Below are 27,906 nucleotides of genomic sequence, written 5' to 3'. Positions count from 1 at the left end.
GGGCCTTGCATTATGGTAACATGCAGGTTGTGTTCTTAAAGCACTTCCCTAGTTATGTCTTGCAAAACGAAGTAGCCTTGTAAACATTGTCTGCTGTCAGCCACTTTTTAGAGGAAGCTAGTAGTTTTTCTGTGAAGTAACACCTGGAATGGGGGTTCTTAAGTAAAACTGGTTCCCTGTTTAATGATGCATCACATCCATTCTTTGAATAAGGAGCTGACATTCTTATAATAGGTATTACTATGCAAGAATTGAAGAAAGACAGCAACAGGGTCAGAAAACTAGATACCTCTTCTGAGCATCTTATAAAAGAACCACTTATCACTAATCTTAATTATAGTTGTTACATTGAGGAAAAAGATTGGCACAGAGGTCACTTTATTTTTCTTAACTGCAGATGGCATGAGATGGTGAGGAGGTTTAATGATTACACCAGCAACTTTAAGGAGTTTGCTGTCCCAATGCCTTTCTTGTCTCATGCAGGAAAGCTTAAGTATAGAACAGTAGTTAATGTAAGACAGTCTCGTTAGGAATAGATGCATCCATGCTTATTTTGTGAAGAACTGTATTTAGTACAGCTCCTACTTCACTGTTTTGAGAGTGCAGTACCTATTAGATGAATTGCTACCAGAGCGTTGACATACTCAAATCTTCTGCATTCTCAAAGCAGTAGAAGTATAGCTGTTGCCAACAACTGATGAAACTATGTACTTGAGTGATGGCTTTCAGCAGTAGCTTAGTACTACTTGTTAAAGTGACAACAGCAGCAGTTACACCAAAATAAACTTGAACTGATTTTTTGAAAATTATTTACTAAAATAAAGAAGTACATTTTCCTTTTCAGTTTAAGTTACATAATTGCATACATTTTTAGTTCTTTCTAGGTGCTTTTGGTAGTAAGGCAGCAGCAGTAGGCTGACGACTAAACCTTTCAGCATTGCTCTGTACATAAGGAATCAGTGCAAGGATATTATATTTTCCAGCAATATACATTTTTACTGAATACATTGAAGGTGAACCTCATTTTTATTTGATACAGCTCAAGCAGAAGTGGACTGTAGTGCAATTCTTGCTTATTGGAAAAGAAAGCCCATACAGTAAAATGTAAATGAAGGATGCTCAAACCATGATTTGTTTACCAGAAGCAGTTAATAAAACACTTAACTTAGCCACAGCTATTTGTGCTTCATAAAAAACTTACACAGGTTATAAACTAAAACCTCATCTGTAAAAGTTCTTCTCTGTGGAATAGTGCTTACTGCAAGACATACAATGTTTCAAATCTGCTTTGGTGGTAGAACTTCCATGTGCTATCATGGAAAAATGTTTCCAGAAGAAATAATCCTCTAAAAATCAATAGCCAGCTTCCTGACAAAAGGCAGCTGGCAACTTTGAAATGCTCATTCCCTTTCTCTGTGAAAGAACAAGCCCTGACAAAGGATAACATGTGTTGTGTTAAAAGCTATAGTGGCACAAAAATCAAAACTGGCCCCTGGGCAGGTTCATCAGCTCAATACCCACGTTCTCTAGTTCAAGTTTATTCAATGTGGCCTTAACAGACCATATCAGACTACTAGAGGAGGAGTACTCTGATCATCTCCATCAGTCTTGGTTTAAGTCAGTGAAGCAGGTGCTTCAGTCACTAACTCTTCTTACTGGGAATACACAGGGTCGGAACAATGATCATGCAAACTTCTTCTTTGTAGCTGTAAATCGTTCCATGTACTAAAAAGAAAACAAAAAAACTCTAAGATTCAGAAATTAATACAAGATTCATTACTATTGAAGGCAGCTAAGCTTCTGTTCTCAGACTCAAGAGCTCTCCATCTAAAGCATATTTTCATTTCCAGACATAACCATTAGAGCTTTAATTTTAAACAAACAACCCCTCCAAAAAAAATTTCTGCCATCCGCTATAATTCAGATCAGTGTTCTAGAAAAAGTCCTCACAGTGCTGAACAGTCAAATCTCAAGTGTTAAGTATGAACTAACATTAAACAGTTAAGAATGCTACATAATAGGAAGCATCCATTATTTTTTGTCCCAAAGTGAAGACATACACCGGTCATCATTAGCTACCCTTCAAAAGATACTGAACTTCAAAAGAATACTGATCCTGAATCCTATGAGAAAGTTAATCTTTGAAGAACTCTTGAAATTCTTTTCAGAGGTTAGTTACAAATCCAGTATCAGTGACAATACCAATAGACTGTTTGTGCTTTTATTCACCAGCATACAAGCTTACTACTCTGAGGAAGTACTGGGTAAGGACTTCACCAGAAGCTTCTTTTTTAAAGATGACCAAAATAAAAGAAAAAAGACATAAACCTTGTCATAACCGTCCAGTTCTCTGAGTTTCTTGATTTCAAAGAGGTTGCCTTCTACTGCAAGCAGTGAGATCTGGGAATCACTGAGAATACTTTGAGGAAGCATGCTGAGTTCTAGACAGTTTTCTTCTAAACGCAAGACTTTGAGGCGTGGACAGTGGGAGATCTGCACTGAGATCTGTGAAATCTGGTAGAAATAAAAAAAAACAAAGAGAAATGGGATTAAAAGTTAGTGATCCACGATTAAAGGGATTTGTTTCAGACTAACACGGACAATTACCATGTTGTAAATATAAACTACGTTAACAGTAACTACTTAACAACAATGCGTAAGCAGCAATAATAATGATCAAAAATCCAAGTAACTTTTTTTTCTTCCATGATGACAGGCAATCTACACATCTATTTTTCAGATTCCTACTCAAGAACTGTTCAAATAATTTCTGTGTGACTAAATTCAGGATTTGTTAGTTAGTCAAATCAGGCAGTTGGCTGTATCAGTACCTAAATTCTAGTTATGATCCCTCATTTCTGTTGTGTCCAGGAGATGTCTTTTAGCTATAAAGTTTTGATGGTCTCAGATTATGTATGTTCTGTGGATGCACTAAGTCCAACATAAACCATGTCCTAAATCTACATGCCCATAATATCTCAGTTACCAGACCTGATTCTGATTCAAATTTAGTTCGATAGCCTGCAATTCTCCCACAGTGTCGGGTACATTTTGGATCTGGTTTTTGGAAAGATCTACCACATCCAAGTGGCGAAGACCACAGAGTTGTGTAGGCACAGTCCGAAGCTGGTTCCCAGAAAGGCTCAAGGTTTTGAGAGCTGAAAGTTGTCCAAATGCAGACGGTAGCTGCCTCAAGTGATTGCCATTCAAGTGTAGTGTTTCCAGTTTTTTCAGTTTACACAGCTCCTCAGGTAAAGCAGCTAGAAATAAATGACAGAACAAAGAGATGACTTAAAGAACAGTAAACATTCATACCCATTTAATTCAAGTAACCTTCTGCACAGAAAACACTGCTATATTACAGTAATTTCTCACAGGATTCCTCCCCATTTTCCGATGAAGGCACAGATCCCTGCACAGAAACTTAAGCCCAGTGACAACACGTGCTTTTTAAGCATCTTTCATAAATACCTTAAAAATAATCTGCAGACAAAGCAGACCTTCAAATCACAGGCTGAAGACACTACTCTGAGAGGATTTTAGCCAATCACTTATACTCCTTACTAACCACTTTGCCAATGTATTCTATGACATTTGAAGTACCACGCAATTCACAGCTTCAGGTCTGCTGCAGCCCTTCAAAGGTATTTACTCAAACTTAAGTTGTCAGGTAATTCATACCGTATCATACCAGCATTTAAGCCTCACCAGGTAAGCTCTGCTGACATTCATTCATCCCGCATTCTACCTACACATGTGTATAACCTGTAGCACTCCTGAGTTGCACTATAGAGTCAAAGATGTTTGTAAATTACATTTGTTTTTCAGAAAGGCAGATAATACACAATTAACACATAAAAAAGTTAGTTTCTTCACCTCATCCTAATTTTTCCATAAATTTGGACGTTTGTCCAACAGAAACAGTAACAACCATTGAATGGCCAGCAATATTTTCTACAGATCTTCATCATCATCTTCCCCTGTTCTCTATGCAAGTACTAAACCATCTGACACTGTTAAACCTTGAGATCAGACAAGTCAGAGCACAGAAACATTACGGTTTTAAGTACTTACATGTCATTGTAAAACTGATAATACAACTAAGTTGGCAACTAGCTTTGAAGAATTTATGGGTTTGGGTTTTTTTTCCTGTACATGAATTCCAAAGGTTTCAGCTTAGGTGACTAAACTCCCCATTTACATCCTGTGAGAGTTAAATCATTGAATTTAGTTTCTGATCAGAAAAGTCAGGTTATTATTTTTAAAATCTGTGGAGATATTAATTAGCAGGCATACTCAGTTTGTTGTTGTTTAGAACAAGGCTCTTCAAAATGGAAAATCTTCCAATGAGTGGTGGCAAGAGCTCTATTTTGTTGTTCGACAAGTCTATTGTCCTTAAGTTGCTTGCTAGCTTCTGCAGATCTTCAGGAAACTACAGAGAAGAAAAAAAGATACAGCATTTAAACAGTTGCTACAACTTCAAATGTTCAAGTTACACAGCTTAAAATTGAAATTTGTATTGCTATTACATACTGTCATATGTATCACAATGCCCAGTCACCACAGTGTGCAACTAAGTTGGCAAATTCGCTTAATACATATTTTTTAAAATATTTTTTCATCTGAGGAAGGGAAAAGGGATATAAAGGAGACAGTCTAACATCTAGGAAGAGTAGTTTTTAGTCCAAAGAATTTAAATTAAAAAGGGAGAAGTAAGTATATCATGACACGAGCTCATTTATGTTTTAGTCTTCTTGTGTGTTTCTCTTAAACATGCCTGTCATTAAAAAAATATTCTACAGCTAGTTAACAACTCTATATTTTAGCAGAGTAGGACTGGGAAAATTTTCTATTGCTTTCTTTTTTAAATAATTATGTAAACCATTTTCCTTATTTACATCCTGTAGTACTTTAATCTAGACTTGGCACTGAGCTGAAAAAAAGAAAAACCTAACAATCACCATCAGCAAGTACTGGTCAACAGGCCAGTGGTTTTGATTCTCCTTTGGTTTGGCAGAGGAAAAGGGAAGAGAGAAGGTAGGATAGTGGAAGAAGATACTTCAGAAAAGTCTTGGAAAATTACTGCGATATAGAGTTATTTTGGCTATCCTGTGAATTGTTACTCGACTTATGGTTCCAGGACATTCTGTGGTTTTCTGCAGTTGAGTCAAAGTCAAGACAATTTCTGATATAATAAACTTCAACGTGGTTGCAGCCCAGTGAACAGCCTGTACAGACTATGCACATAGCTACAATTAAATACAGCATAAGTATCTATACATGGCAAATTGTGGAGTATCTTTCTAGGTAACGATACGGTTATAAAATTTACATTTTTTTCCCCTCAAGTTTACAGCCTTTTTTTTAAAAAGCACAACATCATAACTAGTACTTCTTGAACATACATGCACTCTAAAGCATAAGCTCATAAGCACACAAGTGCCCTGTCAGATAAATCAATCCTCAATCAGAAGATAGTGCAAGCACAAATCTGCTCTGCACAAAGGAAAAGAAAATATTCTTGAAATAATGTCGGTATTTATGAGAAATACATGTATGCAGTGCATTGTGACAATGAGGTGGGAATTTCCAAAAGTGTCAGTCATGCACACAAACAGCCACATTTCTGCTACAGTTACGTTACCTCTGTAAGTCCCTTTCCAGTTAGCTGAAACACACCAGTTTTCTGTGCTGTCTCCAGGTGGGCTTTTAATGCACTATTTCCCATCCTAACAGTTCTCTGTCAAGCGTACAGAGCTTGAGTGATAGTCTCAACCAGTTTCTCTTGGTTACTCTGCGCTAGGGAACTGCAAAGTCTCTGTGATAAAGCAAATGTAAAAAGTCATTTTATGAGCACTGTCTTCAGCACTACAAGCATTTCAACATACTGAAGCGTTTCACTGCTGCATTTTCATCTCCCTCATAACTAAAACGTAGAACTTAAAATTGATTTACCTGGCTTAAGAGGCCTTCATTACAGCAGTTTGAATATTGAAACGATGCAACAACTGCTGTTAAGACTAAGTGGAAAAATTGCATACTTCCCACATTTCGCCTCTGCCAGGGCCCAGTAGTGTAAGGAGATTCTCCATGGAGACCGGCCGCGATTTCAGCGGCATCTCCCAGCACTGACCTGCTGTACTACAGTTCTATTTGCTTTTTTTTGGAAACGTTTGTTTCATTTCGAGACTTGACTCCTTCGCTGTGACTTCAGACGCAGACACACGGCACCCGCCTCCCGTAACTCCAGCAGGGTTTAATCCCAGGACAAACTACGCCGGGTTACAGGCCGAAGGATTACTGTCAGGTTTGTAGCCGGGAATAACGCCCAACGCAGCACGTAGGCGGCCGGGAGCAGGAGCCCCAGAGAAGCAGCACTCCCTGCCGCGACGCCTAGAAGCGGCTCAGCGGGACCCTCGGCAAGGGGCGAAGCCGGCAAGGGGCGAAGCCAGCCATGACCCGCCACAGGCCCCGCTCCCCCCGCCTCAACGCCAGCCCGGGCTGCTCCGGCCCCACCGGGGCCGCTTGGCTTTGGCCCTCGCCCCCCGCCCCGCCACCGCAGGCAGCCCCGGCCCAACCCACCTGTACAGGCGCCGTCGGCGGAGCCCCCCGCACCCTCCCCCGCGCTCCGCCTCCGCTCTTCGCGAACGGACGCTCCCAAATCGCTCACCGGCTCCCCCGGAACCGGACGCTTGTCTCCTTCCCCCCCCCCCCCTTTCCCCTTTCCTGTCACACTCGACATGGCGGCTCCCCGCCGGCCACGGATGCCGCCATCTTCCCGAGCTTCCGGGACACCCAGCATGGCGGAGCGTCGCAGCTTCGCATCACCGGCCCTGGCGCCCGGTAGACCGAGGCCGGGCGGGGCGGCCGGGTCCGTGAGGAGAACGCTGGGGCTGAGCCCGCGGCGAGGCGCCAAGGGCGGCGAGGAGCGGAGCGGCGGCGGCGGTGAGGAGTGGAGCGGCGGCGAGGAGTGGAGCGGCGGCGATGAGGAGTGGAGCGGCGGCGGCGAGGCGTGGGGCGGCGGGCGGCCTGGCCGCTTCCCACCCTGGGAAGCGGGGCAGCCCACGGCGGCGGCCGCCCTGCTGGCGCGGTGCCTGGCGGCGGGCGCCGTGACTCAGGTAACGGGCCCGGAGGGGACCGCGCAAGCTGGCGGCCGCGGGGATCAGAGTCAAGTAACAAAATAAAAATAATACCTGCGGTAAAGGTTTGGAGAAGCCGCGGCTCAGGTGCTGTGCCGCAGCTCTCCTCTTCGCTCTGTGCCCGTCCTTGGAGCCCGCGTGTCCCGCCTGCCTTCTGCCGCCGGGCTGTCGTGGGTGCAGCAGTGCCTCAGGCTCCACCGTCAGGTTGACGAACCTGCGCTTCGGTGCCTTACCCCTCCGTCTCTTGAAATAAGATTGCGTTGAAAGCGCTGAACCGTGTTGCTGTTTGCGTAAGTGCGCCTTCATTTGAAAGGCAGAGAAGTTTTTACTTTCGTTGTGGGATCTCCTTCGTTCTTGGCTGATGGCAGCTTTCCTTACTAGGAGTACCCGTACCTCCTGGTGTGTATTTTTCTGGAGCGTAGATGTGAGGGGCTTCTTATGCCCTGTAGTGCGTTCCAGCGGCATGCAAGCCAGTATCCTTGGGAGCGCCCTCATACTGCCGTTTATGAAATTTTATTTTCACTCATGTTCATTTTCCCCAGATAATGCGTTTTACAAATTGTTCAGATGAAATTTACTGTATCTCATTGTGCAAGAGATTAACAGTAACTTTAGACTATTAATAGCCAATCATGAGAATTTGCCTGATACATTCTTGCTGCTGACTGCATTTTTTTCCCATTGTTTTCCTTTCGCAGGAGACATTGGATTTAACCTGTAGAAAAGCCCCATGCTTTGTGAAATTCTCAGAGATGGAAAAAATGGCAAACATTCAAGCAGAAATCAATGAGGTACAGCCTTTACTGTTGTCAGTATACACTTATCCCTTCAATACTTAGAGACAATGCATGACACCTGTTGAGGTATCGGATTGCCATGTGCTGTTGTTTCATGTTTTGCGGGTTTTTTAACAGTTTAGCTGTGTAACAGTTGGCACTTTTTTCCCCAGTGGACTGAGTTGTCATAAAGAAAAGAACAAAATTATGAAACAAAAGGTTTTGGTATAACTGGAAAGACGCAGCAACCTGCATCTTTGAAGTGTTACCTGAATTTCTCTGAAGAAACTGAAGAACAAATAAGAATTTGTAGTTGGCAGTAATTCACAAAAATGTTTCTTTATAGGCATCTGGACCCTTTTGTTGGTTAGCAAGAGGTAACCGCAGTTATTTCCTACTGCTTGAACTGCTGTTGAGTTGTATTTTATGATGATGATTTCTGAGCATTTGCTTGCTGGTACAAAAACTGTGTTTATGAAGTTACACAGTGTGGGCTCTGGCAGCTACAAAGCCTTACTGCAAAGCAGTGTGACAAATTTACCATTTATTTTTTGGGAGAATGAGTTAAACAGCTGGCATCATCCTGTATTGACAGGCAGAAGTAATGAACAGTTATCAGCTCCCAGTAAGGTGGCTATTTAGCCTCCTATGCTGGAAGGTTTCACGTACAAGTACTCTCTCTGACAAATGTTCAAGGTGCTATGAGTGAAGCAAGTTTATTTTTGTCCTCTCCTCGGTGATCAAGAAAAGCAAAGCAACAGTTCTTTGTGTGTCCTGAGAGACTGATATGTCATCCTCTTCTGTGCTTTCCTCAGTCTTCTCTTATCTAGCCAAAACAACCACAAGTTTTTCAGCCACAGGAAGATATCTGCTGCTCTTGTGCTGGTTTATCATTGGAAAGAATTAAAGCTAGGAGTCTCACTTGGGAGCGCTTCTCCCACAGCTAAAAAAACCCAATGCAACACAAATGAATCTTTGCCAGAAAGAGGAAACTTGGGGCTGTGAGAGGTTCTTTAGTAGAACATAGACTATGAAACCGCTTTGTAGGAGATGTAAGTTTCTGTGTTTTAGGAATGCATTGCAGGACCTGTCTTTTCCAGCACAAATTGCCAATAAATCACCAAATTGTTTAGGTTTTTTTTTTAAACAGTCTTTTCCTATTGACCAAAAAAGCCCCACCTAGTAGTAGAAACACTCCAGAGAGCATGGTAACATGCTCTCATGCAAATGTTCACTCTCTTTCACACACACGCTCTCCCCCATTCTCCCGTTTTCTCCCTTTCTGCTTCCTCCCCACCCCAAGAGAGTCAACAATATCTGGATAAGTATGTTAAAAACACATTTTCATTTGATGTTATTATTATTGTAGAAGAAACTGAAAACTGAAATTCTGCAGCTGGAGAAGGAGACAGCAGACATTGCGCACCCTTTTTACTTAGGTAAGTGCAGTTGTACCTTAGAAAAAACAAGAGCGTTAAATGACTTCATCAGCAGATTAATGTTTCGTCTGAGTATGTGACACTTCTAGAAGTTATTGCAGCTGTCTCCACTGGATAGCTTGTTAGAGGTGGCAGGTGTTTTATTAGTCCCTAAAGAATGTTCCCATACTATTTGGACTTGCACCCTCTGCTGTGTCAGTAGAAGCTCCATGGGTAACGCATTCTCCAAAAAAGTTGTGTGTGTGGTCAGCTCCCCAGGGTCAGTGGAGTATCAGTTCTGAGATCATCAGTAACCTGATTTGCTTCCCTTGGCCTGTGTGCTACTTTGCTGCTTTTCCAGTAACTCAATGTATTTCTGCTGCATCTATATGCCCCTAAAATTACTTGGATTTTTATTTTAGTATTTTGGGAGCATATGTATTCATTTCTTTATTATTTCGTACTTTTCCCACTACGATTTCATGGGTGCTTAAAAACATTCTAGCTTGCTACTACTGTGTTAGGCTAATGAAGTATATTGTAATACTTCAGTGCTATGGTATAGTTTAAGAAGTCGGTTTCATCTCAAAGAGTTTACTTAAAACTATAGACAAAGTAAAACAATTAACAAAGCTGTATCTCTAAAAAGTAGGTATTATGACTTTGAGGCACCTGCTGATGTTAAGTCCTATACAAGCCAACAAAAGTCATTCTGATTAATGATATCTTTCCTGGGTGTAAACTGTCCAGTGTAATAGATCAGACTTTTTCTTTCTGTCTTTCTCCAGAAGAAATTTTGCTCTTGTTTTGGTAGGACAACAGGTTCAACTTTGCAATTTTATTTTATAGGCAAAAAATGTGAGATTTTACAAGATATGAACAGACACTTGGAAGCCATACTGAAAGAGAAGAGGGCTCTTAGAAAGAGGTTGATAAAGCCCAGATGTCAAGAGAGCCTGCCTATTGAGGCTACTTTCCACAAGTAGGCATATGGATAATAATTGTTCTTTGTTTGCATGAATCCAAATTAATTTGAACTAATAGGCAGAAAAAATGGCATGCTTTCATTCACTTTTCCATTGATAAGAATAGAAATAAAAAATGTTAGCAGAACCTCAGCTAAAAGCTAGTAGTTTACTCACTGCGAAACTCATAGAAAGATAGTGATACATATTTTTACGAATATTTGCTTAGGTTGTCGGTCTTCTGAAGATTACAGAACAATTTGTGATGTATTGTTTTAAACAGGTGTGTTAACTGCTTGATTCATTATGCTTCTCCATAGGTAGGAATTGTTAACTTTAGCATTTGGTGTCTTCCTTCCACTGTGACTTGGATCAGAATAAGTGTGTGAATGATTCCCAGACATGCATGGTACCTGTTTTTAAAATATAGTCCTTCTTCTCATGGTCTAAAAATCTAGTCCAGTTACTGAAGAAGTGCATGTTCACTTCTGTAATTCCTGCCCTGCTTGTTGCTGAGAGTCATAAGTGTAATTGCAGAGAAATTAACTGGGTGGTTAGGAACTTGCATAAAACTGGAGAAGAGGACTAAGAAAACCCATAGGGGAAAGAAATAAGAGCTTGGAAGTATTAAATCCTCATTGTTTTGCACAACTTTTGAGTAGGGGGCTCATTCTTGGTTACAGGTATGTAGTAGAGTTGTTGACTGAGGCTGTGACTTTCATTGAGAAGCTTGAAAGCCATTTGCAGGCCGTAAGAAGCATCCCTCAGATACCGAACATCATGAAGAATATGGTGAGTAGCAAAAGAACTGAGTCTTCAGTCTCCTTCAGCATTAAGAATTCAATGCTGTTTGGTCGTTTAGGTTATTTTTATGTCCTGCTAGATTGACAGGTTGTATAGAGATGAAATTCAACTCTTTTCTGCTTCAGGATACTGCTTTGACAAAAACAGAGGTGCTCGTGATGGAGTTGGAGGAGCTGGCAGAGCAAATATTGAAATGGAGAGAACAGCAAAAAGTGTATTCTGACAGCATCTGCAGTACTGCTGAATTGGACTTTGACTTATCTTTAACCTAACAAATAATTTTCCACAAATAGGATGGCTATTCAAAGAACTACATTTTTATGGTCTTCTGTGAAAGCTACAACATAGTTGTGCTTTAATCCAACAGGGACTTTGTAGGTTATATTTCTGTTCTTATGTAACAGATCTCCCACTATTTAAGAAAAAAAAAAAAAGAAAAAAGGACAATGAGCAGTGGCTCATAGGAAGACAGACTACTGAGAAGACTGTTATGGAGTTCCTTTTTGAAATAGTTGGACAAGATTCCCCTGGAGCCTCTATCTTCAATGCAAACTTGTTTTGATATTTCTTATGCACTTGGTATAGTGTTTCTCTTCATTTTTTTAAGCATCTTGATAATACACTGTATTTTGTATGTCACTATAAAACTTGAATAAAAGCACTAGATTTCAAAAGCTCAGTTTCTTGCTTTTTATTTTGTTATAAAATCCTATAATTAAAAGAACAGTGGAAAGTCTTAGGTACCAGCTTATTCTTCCATAGGGGTTCCAAACAAGGAATTAAACTAGTTTAAAAGTTACAGTTTATTATGGCTATGATGTGGTTTTGTGGGAAAGCAAGGAATGGACTTGGTGATACATGGCAAGTCTATGGATTTGCAAACCACACTTCTATGATAGTGATAAATATATTCTTCAGTCTCTCCTTAACTGTTGCTTGCCTTATTTTCAGTGCCCCCCTTAGAAAAAAACCACTTCTGCTCCATGAGTATGACTGACAATTTAGCAAAAGCATTGATTGTTACAGTTTGCAAACTTAGCAACTTTTATGTGGTGAAAAGACCTGTTGGTAAAGTGTCCCTGGCAGGATGTCTATAAACCAGGATAGTTGGTTGTCTTTGGAAGATGTCTAGTTTTGTATTCAGGATACAGAGCAAACTCGAAGTGGTGTGGATGTATTCCTTTCTACAGTTGCATCATTTATGTTACCTGAATTCTTCATACATCTGACCTGTTGATTTCTATTTCTGAAATTAAAAGCCCTTTATTTTTTGAAAGTAACCACTAGGTGGCTCAGTACCACACAAATTTCACTGTAGTTTTTCTGATTATTGCAAAAAAAACTTAAGGAAGAAATCTTTGGTTCTTTGTGGAGCACACTCTGATCTGACTTACTTGTAATTGATCTACTCTATGTTTGAGATTTTCTGAGAATCCCATTTTAATCTTTGTAGACTACATGATTTGCTGGCTGTGATGACAAGTTGTATAGCTTAACCAGTCCCTAGTATACTATGTAAGTGTAGCTGATGTTCCTCTCTGCTGCTGTTGAGAAAAATTAAGAGGATAGAAACCATTTGTAATAAGTCAAGCAGAATGTCAGTAGATAGGATCTGAGAATATAAACTGGCATTTGAGTCCCATAAGCTTTAATGGGATCTTTGTGTGAACACTTGCTATATGTCATTGCAGGATTTGAGTCCAAAGTCCCATGTTGCCATCATTTCGGATGTGGAAACACAGGTCTTCCACACAATTGCAGAGGAGCTGGCATTTATACTGAAAATGCTTTGCACGTTCTGTGAAATAGGAAGAAACAGAATCCAGACTTCTGGAATCATCGTCCTGTGCATCTATCATAGGCTTAACCTTTCTCTCGTTGTCTTACAGGGATGATTTAGGTCAGGCAAATCAAAGCTGTTGTAATTTAATGCTTTCAGAAGTAGGATGAAAACATTTCTAGTTAGTTTGCTCATTATAATTCCTTGAAGTGAAGACAAATAAGTGTTTTTGCCATATGCCAGAGTTGAGCATATTTTTTTCTTTTACTGTATCCATTATTGGTAGAGTTTAGCTAATACCATTTGCCCTTGATGTACCAATTCATTCTTTAGCATGATTAAAGGGATAAGTCCATCGAAGTAAACAGTGATTCAGAGCTCGTAGGTATTCATTTTAGTATCTCTGTGGTGGGTCATGAATTGGGAGAAGTGTTTGGTCCAAAGGATCCTTCCCATACTTCACTCTGGAAGGCTTCTGTATTGTGGTGTCTCTTTCATTTAGATTTAACGTTTCTGGAGCTTAAGGCAAATTGTCTCATGAGGAGAACTGTAACTAAAGTACAAATAAATAGTACAGTTAAAAGGTAATTTAAACAGAAGTTGTTTAAATGGTCTGTAAAACATTCCTGTACAATATTCAGATATAGCTCAGACCTTCTCATACTTTGAAAAGCAAAACCAGAAAAAGTTCAGTTAAAAATGAGTAACAACACTGGCAAAAACCAAAGGGGAGTTGTCTCTTGAGCCTGGGACCTTGTCTATGCCAATGCTACTTGCTCTCACGTCTTCACAGTAATGTCAGTAGCTGACAGGGACAATATTCTAAAAGCAATTTTTTAAAAAACTTTGGTGGTTTTTAGATTGCTGTAAGTGCAAAACTTTTATCAATGCAACAGTTTGACATTGATTTCAATTACAGTTCTTTGGAAGTTTCAAAATTTTATTTGACACCATCAATACAACCCACGTAAAGATTGGAGGTTTTCAAAGGAGTTTAAAACACTTGAGAGCTTTCCTTTGGCGCTAGTAAGGAAGGGATACTTGCCTTCCTTAAATTACTGTCGCATTAGTTAAACGTGGAGTGCTCTGCGCTTTAAGCAGTGCTGGTTTTCTGATTGCCCGCACGTTACTAGGAGATGAAACGTGACCAAACGTACGCGGGGTTAGACTGGCAGTTCTTGACTTCTGAAACAAATCGGTGTTTCTGGGGGAGTCCCTGCGAGCGTCTCCGTGGCAGCACCCACCTCGTCGGGCTGTCGGCGTTCACCTCTTAGCTAAAATGCGGGTGGTTACGCCGCCGCAAATGAGAATTTGGAGGTGCTGCCGGGGGAGTGAAACCACCGTCTCTTGGCCCGGAGGTCCCGCTCTCCCGGGCGGACCTGCCTGAGGCGGAAAAACCCGGCTGGGGTGCTGGAGAGGCCGCCGCGCCGCTGCTCTGGGGAAGACTTTTCCCGAAACCCCTCCTCTCAGCCGTGGTGGGGAGGGGGCGGTGTCCCTTCCCCGCCCGCGGGGGCTGCCTGGGCCTGGGCCTGGGCCCGGCCCCGGCCCCGGCCCTCCCCTTCCCGCCCTTTCCTCTCCTCCCCTCCCCGGGCGCTGAGGCGCCGCGGCGGGGGCGCGATGCGGGGCCGGGGCGCGGGCGGCCGCGGCTGCTGGGCGTGAGCCGAGCCATGGCTAACGTCAAGGTGGCCGTGCGGGTCCGGCCTCTGAGCAAAAGGTGCGGCGGGGCGCGTTTTGGGGGAGCGGAGCGGGGAAGGGGCAGTTACGGGGCGGCTGCGAGGGGGTGGCCGGGCGCGGGGGACGGGGTGGCCGCTGTGAGGTGGCTTAGCCGGGACCGAGGGAGGGGCAGCGGGCGCTGGGGAGGTTGACGGTGAGGGGCGAGGAGCGGCCGGACCCCTCTCCGCGGCTCGCTGGGTAGCTTGGAAAGTTTCCACGGAAAAGCCACCCGCTGGAGCCGTTAGGCTGGCTTCCCTCTTCCTGAGCTCCCCCAAATAGGACAGTTGTCATCCAGTGTCAGGGAATCTTCCCTTCCCCTTCTGTTGTCGCTGTTTTTTCCAGCGGGAGGCAGAGCCGGATATTCCCATTGTGGCTCGGCTCCGCTCCCTCCCCGGCTTGCTTGGCTCCAATAGAAATCCCAAAAGCTAAATGATACGGCTGGAAGACAACTCCCACAAACAAGAAATCGCTGTAGCGCAATGCTCTGGTGTTGTTTGGGTATAATGCATAATTAAAACCTTGCAGGCTTTGGAAATTCGGGGAGGAAAAGAAAGAGAAAAAGCAAGCAGCCAAAATTACAGTGGCTGGTAATTTACTCCTCCTGTTAGAGGAATGCTGTAGCACTTCAGGCAGAAATGGTTTGGAAAGTGACATGAGCTCTGAGGGCCAGTCTTTGATTTGATACTGCCTTTCTTCTTAGCATGAGCCCCTCACGTTGTCTTCTGACTGTATTGCCTTCTGTGATAAATAACTCTTTCATGTAGTAGAGAAAATGATTCTTGAAGAGTTGCCCAGCCAGAAAACTAGCGTAGCCATTTAGCCGGCAGTACACTAGCGTATTTTGGACTATTAAGTTCTTATTTGTCTGGGGGGGGGGGTCCCAAGAAAAGATACCAGGGAGTATTGAAGAAAATAAAAAACCCCACCCAAACCAAACCTGCTAGTCTTAATAGAAAATGGAAAATAGAAATAGAAAATAGAAAGGGGAAAGGTGGAAAGTAATTTATAGGTTTTCAATATATTTTACCTTTAACTCAAAGGTAACTGATTTAAAAAACACTCTGTCCATAATTTAATTTAAAAACATGTTTGGGTAATATAGTTCTGATTCATTGTCCAGCTGTGAGTGGAAGAGATTTTTAACAGATACTGGCATATTGTAAGGAGAGTTGCAGCATTGAAGTAAGCTAAGTTTAACCTTTCATTGCTTAGTGTTGCTTCAGTGTTGGAGATATTATTTGATGAGATGTTAGTCATTCTTAGCATTTACTGGTTAAATAAATTGCCATTATGCTCTCTAGAAATAAAAAGTAGTATACAAGTGCTAGGTATTAACATTAAATGACAATTTCGTAATGATACTAAGTTATCCAGACCATAGGACCCTTTTGTTTCAGTCTTGCAGAGTTGACTGGAAATTGAAAGTATTTAAAAGTCCGACTTGGTGATGTATTTCATTGTGCAGTCAATGACATGTTTGTTTCTCCCACAATAGCATTTGGCTGCCTATTTGCAATTATGTAGCGGACTTAGTAGAGTCTCCTGTAGGCATAAGTTAAAATGAGTGTTTCTTAGCAGTTGGGGAAGAGAGGCCAAAGACTGAATTGGCAGGGATGTAATCCTCCCTCTCACCAGATCCTCCTTGGTGAGGAAGTTTGCACTGCTTCTGTCTTAATGTTTTTTTCCCCAATGGGTAGCATTAAATAGTGCATAACACTGTATATATCATCATAGCATTAAATGGTGCCTGTTACTCTGTCAGATAAGGTGTGATAAACAGGAAAACCTTCGTTATAGGCAGTGTGGGCCAGCTGTTTGGCAGAGAATGTAGTTTGGAGAGGAGGGTAGAATCAGAAAGACGGACAGCCTCCTACACATTGGAGAAGCTAATCTGGTGCTGAAGCAGAAATGTTTGTACGAAGGTGAGAGTAGAAACCCAGGGGGTGATGTGGGAAGAGACTGTTAAGTAATTCCATTTAATCAACCTGTGGCGGTGTAACAGATGAGATGGGGAGGCAAGAGACCAGTCTTGTGGTATTTGACCCCAAAGGCAATAGGCCATTTGTTCCTTGTACTGTGTTGCTACAGCTGAGGTCAGCAAAAGCATTTCAAGAGGGATTTTTATATTTTATAAGTGGGAAGGGGGAGTGATTGGATGTTCTCTGTGAAGGCTCTGACATGAGAAGTTGCTTTCTAGCCTTGACCAAAATTATCCAAATGTAATGACTCTGGGGCAAATACCAAATATATGAAGGCTTAAAGTAACCTTGGTAGACATTGAAAAGACTAAAGATCTCAGTGGGGATAAGGGCCTGCTCTTTCTAGTTCAGCTTCTTATACCACTTCCATATTGTGGTCACACAAATCTCTCACCCTTTCTACGCACACATGCTGTGATCGCCTCTAACAGGTACCCACATTGCCAGAGTTCCTAGGATCTCTTAGGTGCTTTAAAAAGAAAAAATTCCTGCAGAAAAATTTCAATTCAACTGGATTGAAGTACTGTAATGTGTACAATCACAGTTCCAGCCAAAAATACTAAACTTTGCTTTTTAACAGTCCCCAAAATAGAAAACCTGTGGGTAAAAGCTAGAACTAGAGTGTTAGTTGGTTGTTTCTAGACTATCATACAAACTTGACTTGCTCATTGCTTCTTTTCATTTAATTTACAATGGCAGATGAAGGTTGGGTTTGCATCTTAAAAATCACAGAATATTCAGATGTTAAAAGATGTTAATACAGGATATCATAAAAATCCTGCTTTCTGTTTAAAGGTTCCTTTTTTTTTATAAACCATATTAATCACATCTGCAACTTGTTATTTAGCATAAGGCAAAGAGTTGTCTTTTTGTTCTGTGCCTGTACGGCACCCATCACAATGCATTCTTTGACAGAGAGCTCCTATGCACAAATAATCCCTGATAGTTATAAAGCGAGTACAGTTGTACAGAATGCAGAAGTTTTTCCTTTGCCTAAACTTTAAATATCTTGTAGCCAATGTTCTTCATAATGTCATCAGTCATCCTGTAACAAACTAAATGATTTTTTTATCACCAAAAAGTTGTCCTGGGATAAAATTCCCTCAGATATGTTCCCTGCAGTGACATTGCTTTAAATAAGTCTTTATTACACATTTACTAGTCTACATACTAAAAAAGATTTGTTACTTTGTGGTTACATGGATACTTGTTCTGGGTCAATACACTTACCCCCTCAGAACGAAATATGGAAGCTTGAGTGGGTGCTATAAATTGACTATAGTGATAGGTAATAATCAGGTATTAAATAGGAGCTGGGAACTGGTGAAATCCCTTCATGGTTTATTTCCAGACATCTTAATGCTTGGTCTGTTAGATATTAGACTTTTGTAAGGAAAGTGTAATGGTTTTTTTGGCTGTCAGTCAGAAGCTGTTGATGGAAACACTTTCAGTGCTTGCATGTAACTATGTGAACTAGGAATGTTGTTTCTTTTTCTTTCTTGATTTCTGCTGTGGAGTGTGCCAACACCAGGGTCTGCGGTGTGATGCTGTGATAGCAGATCTGACCCTCCAGACCTGGAAACAGTGTGACTAGCTAAGAAAGAGGGTACATTAGCCTTCAAGTATTTCAGTACTGTGTCTAGGGCTCTCCTTGTGCCTGGGCAGCTCTCTTAAAGCTGTGTTGGGTGTTCGTATGCTACAGAAACACCTCTAGCATTAGACATGCCCTTTTACTATTTATGTAGGCCAGCAGAGACCAATGCTATTTTTTATGTGCTGCTGGTTTCAAAAATGTTTGTCCCTGCAGCCTCCCATCACAATTGTAGTACCGAGTTGTGGCTGCTCAGCCCCGTGTTACATGAGAGGAGGAAGGGAGGGCTGTGTTTGTGCGTGGGAGGCCCACTGGGAGGTGAGTGGTCCGTGTGTCCAGGACAGTATCGCTGGGACCAGGATGGAGCACAGCTGCCTCACGCCTTTTCCTCCATGATCTGCTCCCACTGCATCTTCTGCTCTGCATCAAGCTGGTCTCAGTTCACTTGTGTGTACCCAGAATGTGTTCCCTTGACACGGTGTAGTTGGAGAGATGCTACGTAACCAGTCTTAAAGATGGGAAAGAAGGATTTTAAAAAACACTGCTCTATACCACAATGAAAAGCCTCATGCATTACTATAGGATTCTCTTTTTTAGCATGCACCAGTGACTAGAAGACATTGCATTCCTTCACCGATTGTGGATTGAGGCCTGGCCTAAAATCATTCACAACAAGTTTGTTTAACTGAATTCTAAAATTAGAGTGGTGTTAGTTAAAAACTTGATGCTAGGGCATGCAAGTTGCCCTGTGACACTTTTTGAGAGTTTAAAGTACTTTGATGGGCCCTGAAGTTTGGGAGCTACTTGTGCAGGACCTAGCAAAACAGAAGACACATTCTGACATTGAAAGTACCTTCTCCACTTTTCAGCTGCCTCTGTGGCCTGGAAAAGGAGAGGCTGACAAGGAGCTCTTATTTGAAAGGGTCTTTCCTGGTGTCTTTAATAACTCACAAATGAACTCTCCCATCCTCTACAAACCTCATAGACATGTCACCTGAAAGATTTGCTAAACAGATTAATTAACCTGAAAGCTGCCCTTTGCCTTTTCAGCTTTGCATTGTTTCCAAGCTGTAACTTGAAGCCTCCTGGACAGCTCTTTATTTCCCAATCTCCTCAGGAGTTCCTGAGCTTGTCCTCCACACCCTGACAAATGTAAGCATCAAAGAAATGTCTGGTAGTCCCAAGTGGCAAAGCTGAACCACACTTCCAGCTGTGCAGGTGTTCACTATCACAGTCTGAGCTGCAGCAGTTGTTTTCCTCGTTACTGCTGCTCTGTATGGCACAGTCCTCTAATTGCCTTCCTATTGGGATGTAGTAGGTAATCAGGCTTAAGGATGGGATAGGGATGGAGGAGTTAAGTTAAGGTCCGAAGAACTCAAGTGACAGGTGTGATCAAGCCCAAGGCTGGGAGGGAATTGTAGGGAAAGTTTCTCACTTACCGTTTCCAGAAACATGCGTGGTGTGCCAGGCTAACCTGAGTAGCATGTTGAATGTAGCTGCCATGAATAGGTGAGAGAGGAGCTCAGCTGATTGGTGCATTATGATGTAAATATTTAATATTTGTTTCTATTCAAAAGGAAAGCTTTGTGGAAAAATAAAATAAAAAAATAAAAATAAAATCATTCTGGAAATGATGCAAAGTCAAAATCACTGTTGGTTTTTACTGGGTATGCCTTTATTAATCTGCTGCAGGGGCAGCTTCATTAACTAATCTCTCTGCTGTGGTCCACCCTCTTTGTTCTTTGTAATCACATTGTGGTAAGTAAAAGGAAGGATTATTTTGCAAGACTTGTTGCTGGTTTATAGACTGTGCTATTAGCTATCTTACATGCTCATGTATAACCACAAGAACTTAGGTACAGCAATATGGCCTAGTGCTGACAAGAGTGATAACTTGTAGCAAATTTTATAGAAAACATTACTTGAATCTTATGCATAACAGATGTTAAATGCTGTATCAAAATAAAATTAAAACAACAGCAGATTGGAGATTATTGTTGTTCTCCCTCTTACCCCACCAAAACAAATTATTTAAGCGTATTCCTTTTAAAATGTTTATTCTTCACTAGTTGCTCACTGCTGCACTTTTTAAGCGCTTTTTGAACCAACCCTGCTCAGGTGGTTGTATCTCTGTCTTAAAACTTCATAATGCCACTGTTAAGAAGAATGTATTCTGAGGAAGGATAGTCATAGACAATTAGGTTAACATTTCAAAGCTTTTCCAATTATATTTAAAAAAAAAAAAAAGCCACCACCCTACTTTATTCAAATTGTTGTTGTGATAGACTACTTCAAATGTATTTGATGCAAGTGTATAATGACACAAGATATTGGCATCATTAGTATTTGTACAGTTTATTTTTGTTTACAACTTCAACTTCTGCTTAAGTTAGCTTTTCTATGCTTTTTGGATAGTGTTTTAAAAGTGTTTGTATTTAACTTTTTTGGAAAAAAACCCCACAACAAAACAGTGTTTGCAAAGAGAGAACATTTTTTTTCCTTATATTTCTAAAGGTAGATGTGAGGATTTTTTTCTTGCTTTGGGTACTTTCCTTGAGGTGACTTAAACTTTGCTCTGTGACCCAAGTGTGTGTTGGATAAATTAACTCCCTGTTAATGGAATATTGCTCTTATCTCCATTAACTGGACATAATTGGAAATAACTTCCTTAGAAACTTGTACATATTTTCCATTAGCACAACAAATATATTACAGTCAAAAATTCTCTCAAAAATGGATAGAGTATAATTTGGTTTTATAGGTATTCAACATATGTTCCATGTGGATGTATTTTTCAAATACAAAACAAAATAAAACACTACTTTCTTTGAAGAAGATGACAAAATTGTCTTTGATTTCAAAGGGACCGGAATGTCTCTGTGAAAAGAAAAGGTATATATATAGGAAAAAATCTGTAACAGGCAAGAGCAGAAAACACTTTTAAGCTTGCTTAGGACTATTACATAGTTCTCAAGCTATTCCAAGGTTTAGACTAAGGCAGGCCATTGAACATAGTATAGTGAAGTGTCTTTCTTCTACCCTGACCTTTTTTCCTTACCCTTCTCAATTATATATATCTAGTGTATGTGTGTGTGTATATATATATATTCCTTGCTACTTTGGTGCTGTCGTCTTGTCACACCTAGAGAAATGGCAGGCTTTTATCTACTTTTATCTCCTGTGATAGTTGAGTGAGTGTTGTTCCTCTGTGTCCTTCTGTTCCATGACAGTCCCTTTCTGCAGGTGGTGGTAGTTGAACTCTGTCCCAGAAGCCGTGGGTTTTGGGGTTGGTACCTGGTGGTGGGAAAGAGCTGTCTCAGGCCTCCAAGAGCTGCTTTCTGAAAATCTGTACAAACTGCATTGGTTATGCATTGCTCATGATTTCAGGCATCTTTTCCACCAAAGAGCTGGGATTTTTAAAAGAAAAGTTGAGATTCTAATTTTGTGTTTATAAAGGAGGTCCCTCTTCCAAACAAATGTGTTTTAACATTTGTGTATCCTGTTTGTAACCTAGCCTATTGTTAAGGTTATCTTGACATCTTTTCCCCTCTCTCTCAAATTAGTTATTTTCCTTTGCCTGGTCTATTATTTAGAGTTTCATGTAAACTATCATTGAGGTGGCTGCTCTTTTCTCTTAGTATCTGTACTTGGCATTAGCAGGTGGTTTTCATAAGCCACATCTGTGTTTTTATAAGGGTACTGCATCAGCAACCCTTCCCAGATGTATTATTCTTGCAGTTGTATGAAGCAAATTTTCTAACTCCGGTAAAGGGCAGACATTCTAGCTCTTTAAAAGGGCAGGACTCTGCATGTCCTGAGTGGCCACCACCACCCATTCCACAGAAGATGATGCTTCTGCTGATGTTATGTGACAATACTGGGCCTGTACTCATTTAAGACAGGAGCACAAGGTGCTAGCTACTGGTGGTTTACTTCCCAGAGTAAGAAGCTGTCTCTTCTCTTGTTTCACTTCCCTTGTTGCCAGTGCAAAAGCAGCTACAAAAATGTCCTAAAACAAAAAAAGTAAAACCAGCTTTTGGAAGTCTTCTAACTAATATTTTGCATTTTCATAGAACATTTTTTCCTCCCAAGTCCTAAGAATACTTTATGAGCATCAGAATGTTTTGGAGCAGGGATCAGTTTTTTTGTATGCAGCAAAGAAAAATGGGGTACAGTGTCATTAAATCACCTGGCCAGAGCCATGTCTTTGCTGGGTAGTTTCGTTCTGTAAGACCACACACTTTATCTGAGAGAAGTTGTAGACATGTAAGATGACGTGTCTGCACACATAGAGATCACTGAGCATCTCCCCTGGGGAATGCTGAGTGGTTGGATGCTAGTCTTGTGGAACCTTTGTGCAGTACATGGTGAGACACCACCACTGTGCCCAGAGAATTTATGTGAGTTTTGGGTAGAATTTCCCCAGTTTCCTTCTCTTTAGTCCAATGCTTTATGTGAACTTTAAAAAGCAGTGCACTTCTAAAATTTTCTTGCCATCTTCCTATCTGTAGCACAGATTTTAAACAAAATAATGGAGTTTTGCACCTCTGATTTTAGAATTTAAGGGTTTACTGTAGTAGCTGCTTTTAATACAATGAAAGAGGTACCTAAGCAAGAGGGATGCGACAGTGCATCACAGCGTTCGGTGTCACGGTCATTTATTTAACTATGATCGCAGGTTGAAGTTCTGTCCTTGTGGAATGTAAACTGACCACTGTATCCAAATTCTGGCTTGCATGGAAATCATGGTATTTGCACAGAATTTCTTTGATGCGTAAGTCCGTGAATTATACTATCTCATTACTCAGTAAACAGTTGGGAAATCAAGGGTGGATGAAACTGGACTGAGTGGACTGTAGCTTTGTTTTAAATCCTCCTTATTTCATGCTTCCTTAAATGCTGGTGGTATGACGAATTAAAAGACTTCTTCCTCTCCCCTTTCCTCCTCCCCTCAATGCTTCTGCATGAAAGAGAAAGCATCATTATTCCACAGCTGTTCAAAGAGCTGATGGACCATCAGGAGTATTTATGATTTGGATTGCTCAAGGAAGATGCATGACGTTCTTGTTCTAGCAGTACAAGACTTCAGAGATGGTGCAGACAGAAACACTGTTCTTATATTTTGCCATCACATGGGCAGGATTGCAGAGCTTACTGTGACCGGAGGAGGCCATCCTGTGCTTCCTCTCTTAGCTCATGAATATATATATCAAAAGTCTAGTAAGATCAAGTAAAGACTTTAACTGTTTGAGCAGGCCTGTATCTGCAAAGAGCACTGACAATGCCTCATGTTTATCTTTGCGCCAAATATTCGTATTTTTATTGCTACATAATGTTCACAAAGAAGAATGGGGGAAACCACATGAGGATGACGGTGATCACTAGGAATGGTGATTTTTGAATATCAGATTGTGTTAGCTGTTATCAGAGCCAATGAAAGCTCGGTGCAGCTGTGAGTAGCCTTGACAGATAGCTTGAGCAGCATGTCTAGTATAGCAGCGTGCTGTCTTGGTGAACTCTGTGTACTTGGCTTCAGTATAGGTTTTTAAATTATTTATAAACATCTGTTCTGAATTTGGTAGGAGGATTGCTGACTGGGTGTGCACTCTTATTTGCAAGACACAGTAAAACAATTATGACTTAAAGGGAAATATCCAAAATGGTATTGGGTAGTACTAAATAACGAGAAATGTTGAAAACAAACTTCAGGTAAATTTACTTGATTGTTGATACTTTTTTTTTGTAAATAAAAAATCCTGTGTTAGCCAAAGTGAGGATGTTCATGCTATTAGCGGCTCAACTTTCACAGGTTACAGCAGTAGGGATAAGGATACAGATTATGCTGGTGTCGTGGAGGGAGGCTGTGTTTGGGAAAGTTGTGGTTGTAGGTACCTTACCTTGTCAGTAGAGTGCAGAAGGTCTAATGGCTGAAGGCTTTGACATTCTTCTCCACAATTTCTGATGGAGCAGTATGGACTGACTCTTAGTGCTCTTCTCATTGCACCTTTGGTCTCTCAACAGATGTGTCCTCAGGCCATTTTGTCTGGGACAGTGTTCTCTGAAGACTAGCAAAACTTAGAAAATACGTCATGCATTGGTCAGTTGCTCAGGAGGTGCAAAGATGGCACCTTCTCAAAGATACCTCTGCCAAGGCCACCTATAAACAAGAGGCAGAGACACTGTACAATATACTGTTAATGGAAGGGAAAAGATAAATGTGACTACCTGAAGTTTTCCCCATAAAACCTTCAGACTTTATGACCAAGAAAAACCTTGCGTTAGATTTGCCTCAGGATTATACTTCAGTGGCTGGCATGGTGATTGCATAGGTGTGCCGTTAGATGGCACAAAGTGTCCCAGGTTCAAGCGGAGGGAGTTCTGTAAATGTTGTACCTTACTTATAGCTATCATAGTTATGGGTCACATCCTGGGAAGGGACAGAATCCCGGAAACAGCAGCAGTGACCGCTGTCAGGCATCCTGCCATGCTCACTACGGGTGTGCTTTTGGTTGTGTTTGTAAGCAGAGTGTGAAAATGCGCTCCATCACAGTAAGCCACAGAAGGCTACTTTTTTTTTTTTTATAGAAGTCTAGAAAAAAGATTTAATTGCTCCAAAAAACAGAACCTACACAATTGCCCAGATCAGCAAAAAAATCTCTGCAAGAGGGGAGGAATTGATAGTGTTGCCATAATGCTTTTGAGCTTCTCTATCTCCGTACAGGCTGAGATTGGGTTTGGAGTTAATTTGGGTGACGGGAATTGGTAGAAAAGCATAAGTAGTTGCAACAATTACATTGCAGGGTTATTTTCAAAGTTTGTATGAGTAGACATGTATTCAGTTCTTTAAAAAATTATTTAAGATTTCTCAGGTACTTGAGTGGTATATATTGGCTTTGGTATGTTTGATCACTTTGGTGACTACTTTGGTCGTCTGTATTTGTAGAAACTGTTTTGTCGTGTGACGTGACTACTGCTAATGAAGCCAGTATTTTTGCTTAATTGCATGTACATATTTTTAAAATAAAAGGGCAACTTTTTAAAAGTCAGTTCCTTTGTTCTCCAAGTGCCTGACTGTTATTTGAGAGGGTGCAGAAGTGGGGCAAATTTTATAAAGTCTAAAATAAACAACTGCCCCCTTTCTTTCCACCCACTGCTTCCTCCAGCTCTGCATACCTCCTTGCACTTCTGTACTCTCTCTCTGAAGTCATCCCAGTGAGATGCAGCAAGCCATGGAAATGTCTGTCTCAAGGGTCTTGATCCTCCTGTGATTCTTTTCCGTTGGCTCGTTCTTCTACATCTTGCAGAGTGTCTGTTGTCTCTCTGGGGTTGCATTAGCTTCACATGTTGGCTGCAGAAATGATTAGCCGTAGAACAGCTAATGATATGAAGAGATTTCCTTTGGGCTGCCCCTGTTTTTTGGACTGCCACAGCAGCTTTGCTTCTGTCAGGTCTGTCTTGTAGCTGCGCATTATAGCCCTGCCACTGCGTTCTGTACTTGTGTCACTGTTCTATTGCTGGGTCTGCATTTCTCTAAAACTTTCTGTGTCTGAGAAGATCCAGGTCTTTCCTGGGACATGTGCCATTAAATGGTCTTTCTACAGCTCTATCTTGGTACAGGTAACTTGTTTTCATGCACAGTAATTTAGAAGGAGAGAGGCGTTTCTAAAACATAGCATGATTTTTTTCAAGAAGTGGGGAAGAAGGGAGAATGGGGAAACTAAATGTTAGGATCACTGTGACTTCTGAGCAGCAGAAGTTAAATGTGTTACTAGCGAAGTGCACTTTGGAGTTGATTTTATTGGTACAAGGAATACAGCTTTCATACCTGTGGAGCAGAACACCCATTCCTAGGGATGAAGGATTGTTTTATCAGTCACGTGCAAACTGTGGTGCACATAGGTGTAAGACTGTACTGACAAACACAGGTTTTGCTGAGAGAGCTCTTGTAGCGTTTGCTATCTGGAGTTAGGGTCAGAACTTCTAGAACAGCTGGGAGTCTGCTTTGCCTCCTGGGCTTTAGATATTATATTAAACCGTGCTTTTTCTCCCAAAGTTCTCTGGTTTGTACCTAAATGAAGCATGATATAAACACATGTTTAGAGGGAAGTTGAATGTACGGTTTGTAGAGCTAGGGATGGCTGCAGGTCCAGTTTTGTTTATGCTCAATGCTCTCTGGCTGCAAGCTGCTGCAGAAGGGAGGGGTCTCCATTCCCACCACAGCGTGTTCCTGCCTTTTCTCTTGCTTTGGCTTAGCAACCGTGAGACCACTGTGCTTAGCGCTCTGGAAGGGCTGCCTGGTCCTGTGGCACTTTGCTTATTTATTTTGGTGTGTTTGGTTTCTGATCACAGCTGATCTGAGTCATTGCATGGGGGTGTGATTGCTAGATCAGATGCAGGAAAACAAGTGGGAGCACATGTGGGAGGCTGGAAGAGCAAAGAGAAATTGCCTCTTGCAGCAACAGCCTGCAGTGAATATAAAAGTCTGGGTGCTTGTGAATCTGCACCCAGAGCAAGGGGAGATTTTAGTTCTCTCCCTGTTTGCTTTCTTGTCTTGTAAGACTTGAACAAAGATATTTAGCTGCTGCATAGAGCTTTTTGTCTGCGTAGTGAGGAATCCTTGCTACCCTGTGGTAAAAGGTGGTGTGGTAATTTTATTTTGTGTTGTTTGTATTTTACTGTGTTTATATTTATTTTAATATAAGTATATAATGCATGTGGACTGAAGGCAGTGAGTTTGATGTAATTATTATAGGTGGGGTTGAGAGCACTGCTTGTTTTTGAGGTTGCTTTATGTCTGCAATTAGAATATCCTGGTATTTAAAACTATTAAAAGCTTTGCCAGATTTCAACCATTTGGGTAGAAATCTTGCATTCATGAATACCTGCCTTGGGCTAGATATTTGTAATAATTTTTAAGCTTTGTCCAGAACAGTTCAGCTGCTACAGAAGATGAGGTTAAGGGAAAATTAGTTTTTAAAATATTTAAGAGCAACTTAGGGTGACTTTTTATTTGAATTTCCCAATTTATTTAAAACTGGAAATCTGGTGTGCATTTTTTTTTTAATTCCCCATCTGAATCTACCCATTTCTGACCAAGTTCTAAATAACTGACATTCTGTAACACGCTCAGTGAAGACTTGTAAGAACATAGCAGATAAAAGTTTTAAGGGATCTGCTTTCTCTGAGTGCATCTGAGCTTGTATCCTCTAGTGTTGACCAAATTGTGCTTGCAGCATCCCTGCAAGTCAAAAAACTCATCAGCTGAGCACCGCCTTAATAAATTGAGCTCAGCGTTGTCCAAGTTACAATTGAAGCCCAGGTATAGGAACTGAGACCAAGGTCTTCTGTACCATTTATTCTCAATAATCTGTTTGCTGACCCCAGCTGGTATCCAGGAAGAAACACTGATTTAATTGTGGAGTGTACAAGTAAACTTGGGATAGGAAGTGGAAGAGCTGCTGAGAGTAAGATCATGTACCTCTGGAGCAGAGAGATAGGCCTAAAACCAGCTACAATGCAGTAGGAGAAGGGAGACGAGACCTGCAGAGCAGTTGAAGGCACTAAAATTGAACGTGGGCCCATGGACAAGATGTCAGAGAGAACAGATAGCAGGTACCTGTGAGAGATCATGTGTGTGCATAGGGAGAGGAGGATAGGAACTCAGTGAACTGTTACTAGGGTGGTAAGGCTGGAGGGTTAACAGTAGGACTGAAAAATAGGGAATGTTCATGAGGTTTAGAA

At 41.3% G+C, this 27,906-nt stretch overlaps 3 protein-coding genes across 5 annotated transcripts in view; 2 read left to right on the top strand and 1 right to left on the bottom strand.

Moving 5' to 3' along the window:
* Positions 1-377: 377 nt before the first annotated feature.
* On the bottom strand, positions 378-7,810 carry LRRC57 (leucine rich repeat containing 57). Of its 2 annotated transcripts, none has more exons than XM_075030634.1 (6): positions 7,194-7,810; positions 5,645-5,818; positions 4,297-4,432; positions 2,992-3,260; positions 2,329-2,514; positions 378-1,725 (listed from the first exon to the last, which is right to left on the bottom strand). In XM_075030634.1, exons 2-6 carry the CDS (start codon positions 5,726-5,728, stop codon positions 1,684-1,686), a joined length of 717 nt encoding a protein of 238 aa, XP_074886735.1. In that variant the 5' UTR covers positions 5,729-5,818; positions 7,194-7,810; the 3' UTR covers positions 378-1,683. The 2 variants fall into 2 exon arrangements, with proteins under 2 accessions (XP_074886735.1, XP_074886734.1); XM_075030633.1 differs by lacking the exon at positions 7,194-7,810 and adding an exon at positions 6,583-6,708.
* On the top strand, positions 6,711-11,776 carry HAUS2 (HAUS augmin like complex subunit 2). Its single transcript, XM_075030632.1, has 6 exons — positions 6,711-7,118; positions 7,838-7,930; positions 9,285-9,354; positions 10,183-10,315; positions 10,982-11,090; positions 11,228-11,776. The coding sequence occupies exons 1-6, from the start codon at positions 6,741-6,743 to the stop codon at positions 11,372-11,374; spliced, it is 930 nt and encodes a 309-aa protein (XP_074886733.1). The 5' UTR covers positions 6,711-6,740; the 3' UTR covers positions 11,375-11,776.
* A 2,707-nt stretch (positions 11,777-14,483) lies between these two features.
* STARD9 (StAR related lipid transfer domain containing 9) overlaps positions 14,484-27,906 on the top strand; it is a 118,480-nt gene continuing 105,057 nt past the window's right edge. For both annotated transcript variants that reach the window (XM_075030628.1, XM_075030627.1), the window contains exon 1: positions 14,484-14,596. In XM_075030628.1, the coding sequence (XP_074886729.1) occupies positions 14,550-14,596 (47 nt within the window). In that variant the 5' untranslated portion in view covers positions 14,484-14,549. The remainder of the gene's footprint in view (positions 14,597-27,906) is intronic.

This window comes from Buteo buteo, chromosome 6, assembly GCF_964188355.1.
Source record: "Buteo buteo chromosome 6, bButBut1.hap1.1, whole genome shotgun sequence".
In the NCBI taxonomy this organism is placed as follows: domain Eukaryota; kingdom Metazoa; phylum Chordata; class Aves; order Accipitriformes; family Accipitridae; genus Buteo; species Buteo buteo.
Note: the sequence above shows the minus strand (reverse complement) of the source record. Positions and strands in the feature narration are given on the sequence as shown.

Bases quoted from the DNA above. Each gene is read 5' to 3' on its own strand.
- LRRC57 (XM_075030634.1), bottom strand. From the start codon at position 5,728: ATGGGAAATAGTGCATTAAAAGCCCACCTGGAGACAGCACAGAAAACT. The intron at 3,261-4,296 runs GTATGCCTGCTA...ATTTATTTCTAG, and splicing joins TCTAAACAACAACAAACTGA to CTGCTTTACCTGAGGAGCTG. The intron at 2,515-2,991 runs GTCTGGTAACTG...TATTTCTACCAG, and splicing joins TAAATTTGAATCAGAATCAG to ATTTCACAGATCTCAGTGCA.
- HAUS2 (XM_075030632.1), top strand. From the start codon at position 6,741: ATGGCGGCTCCCCGCCGGCCACGGATGCCGCCATCTTCCCGAGCTTCC. The intron at 7,119-7,837 runs GTAACGGGCCCG...TTCCTTTCGCAG, and splicing joins CGGCGGGCGCCGTGACTCAG to GAGACATTGGATTTAACCTG. The intron at 7,931-9,284 runs GTACAGCCTTTA...TTATTATTGTAG, and splicing joins TTCAAGCAGAAATCAATGAG to AAGAAACTGAAAACTGAAAT.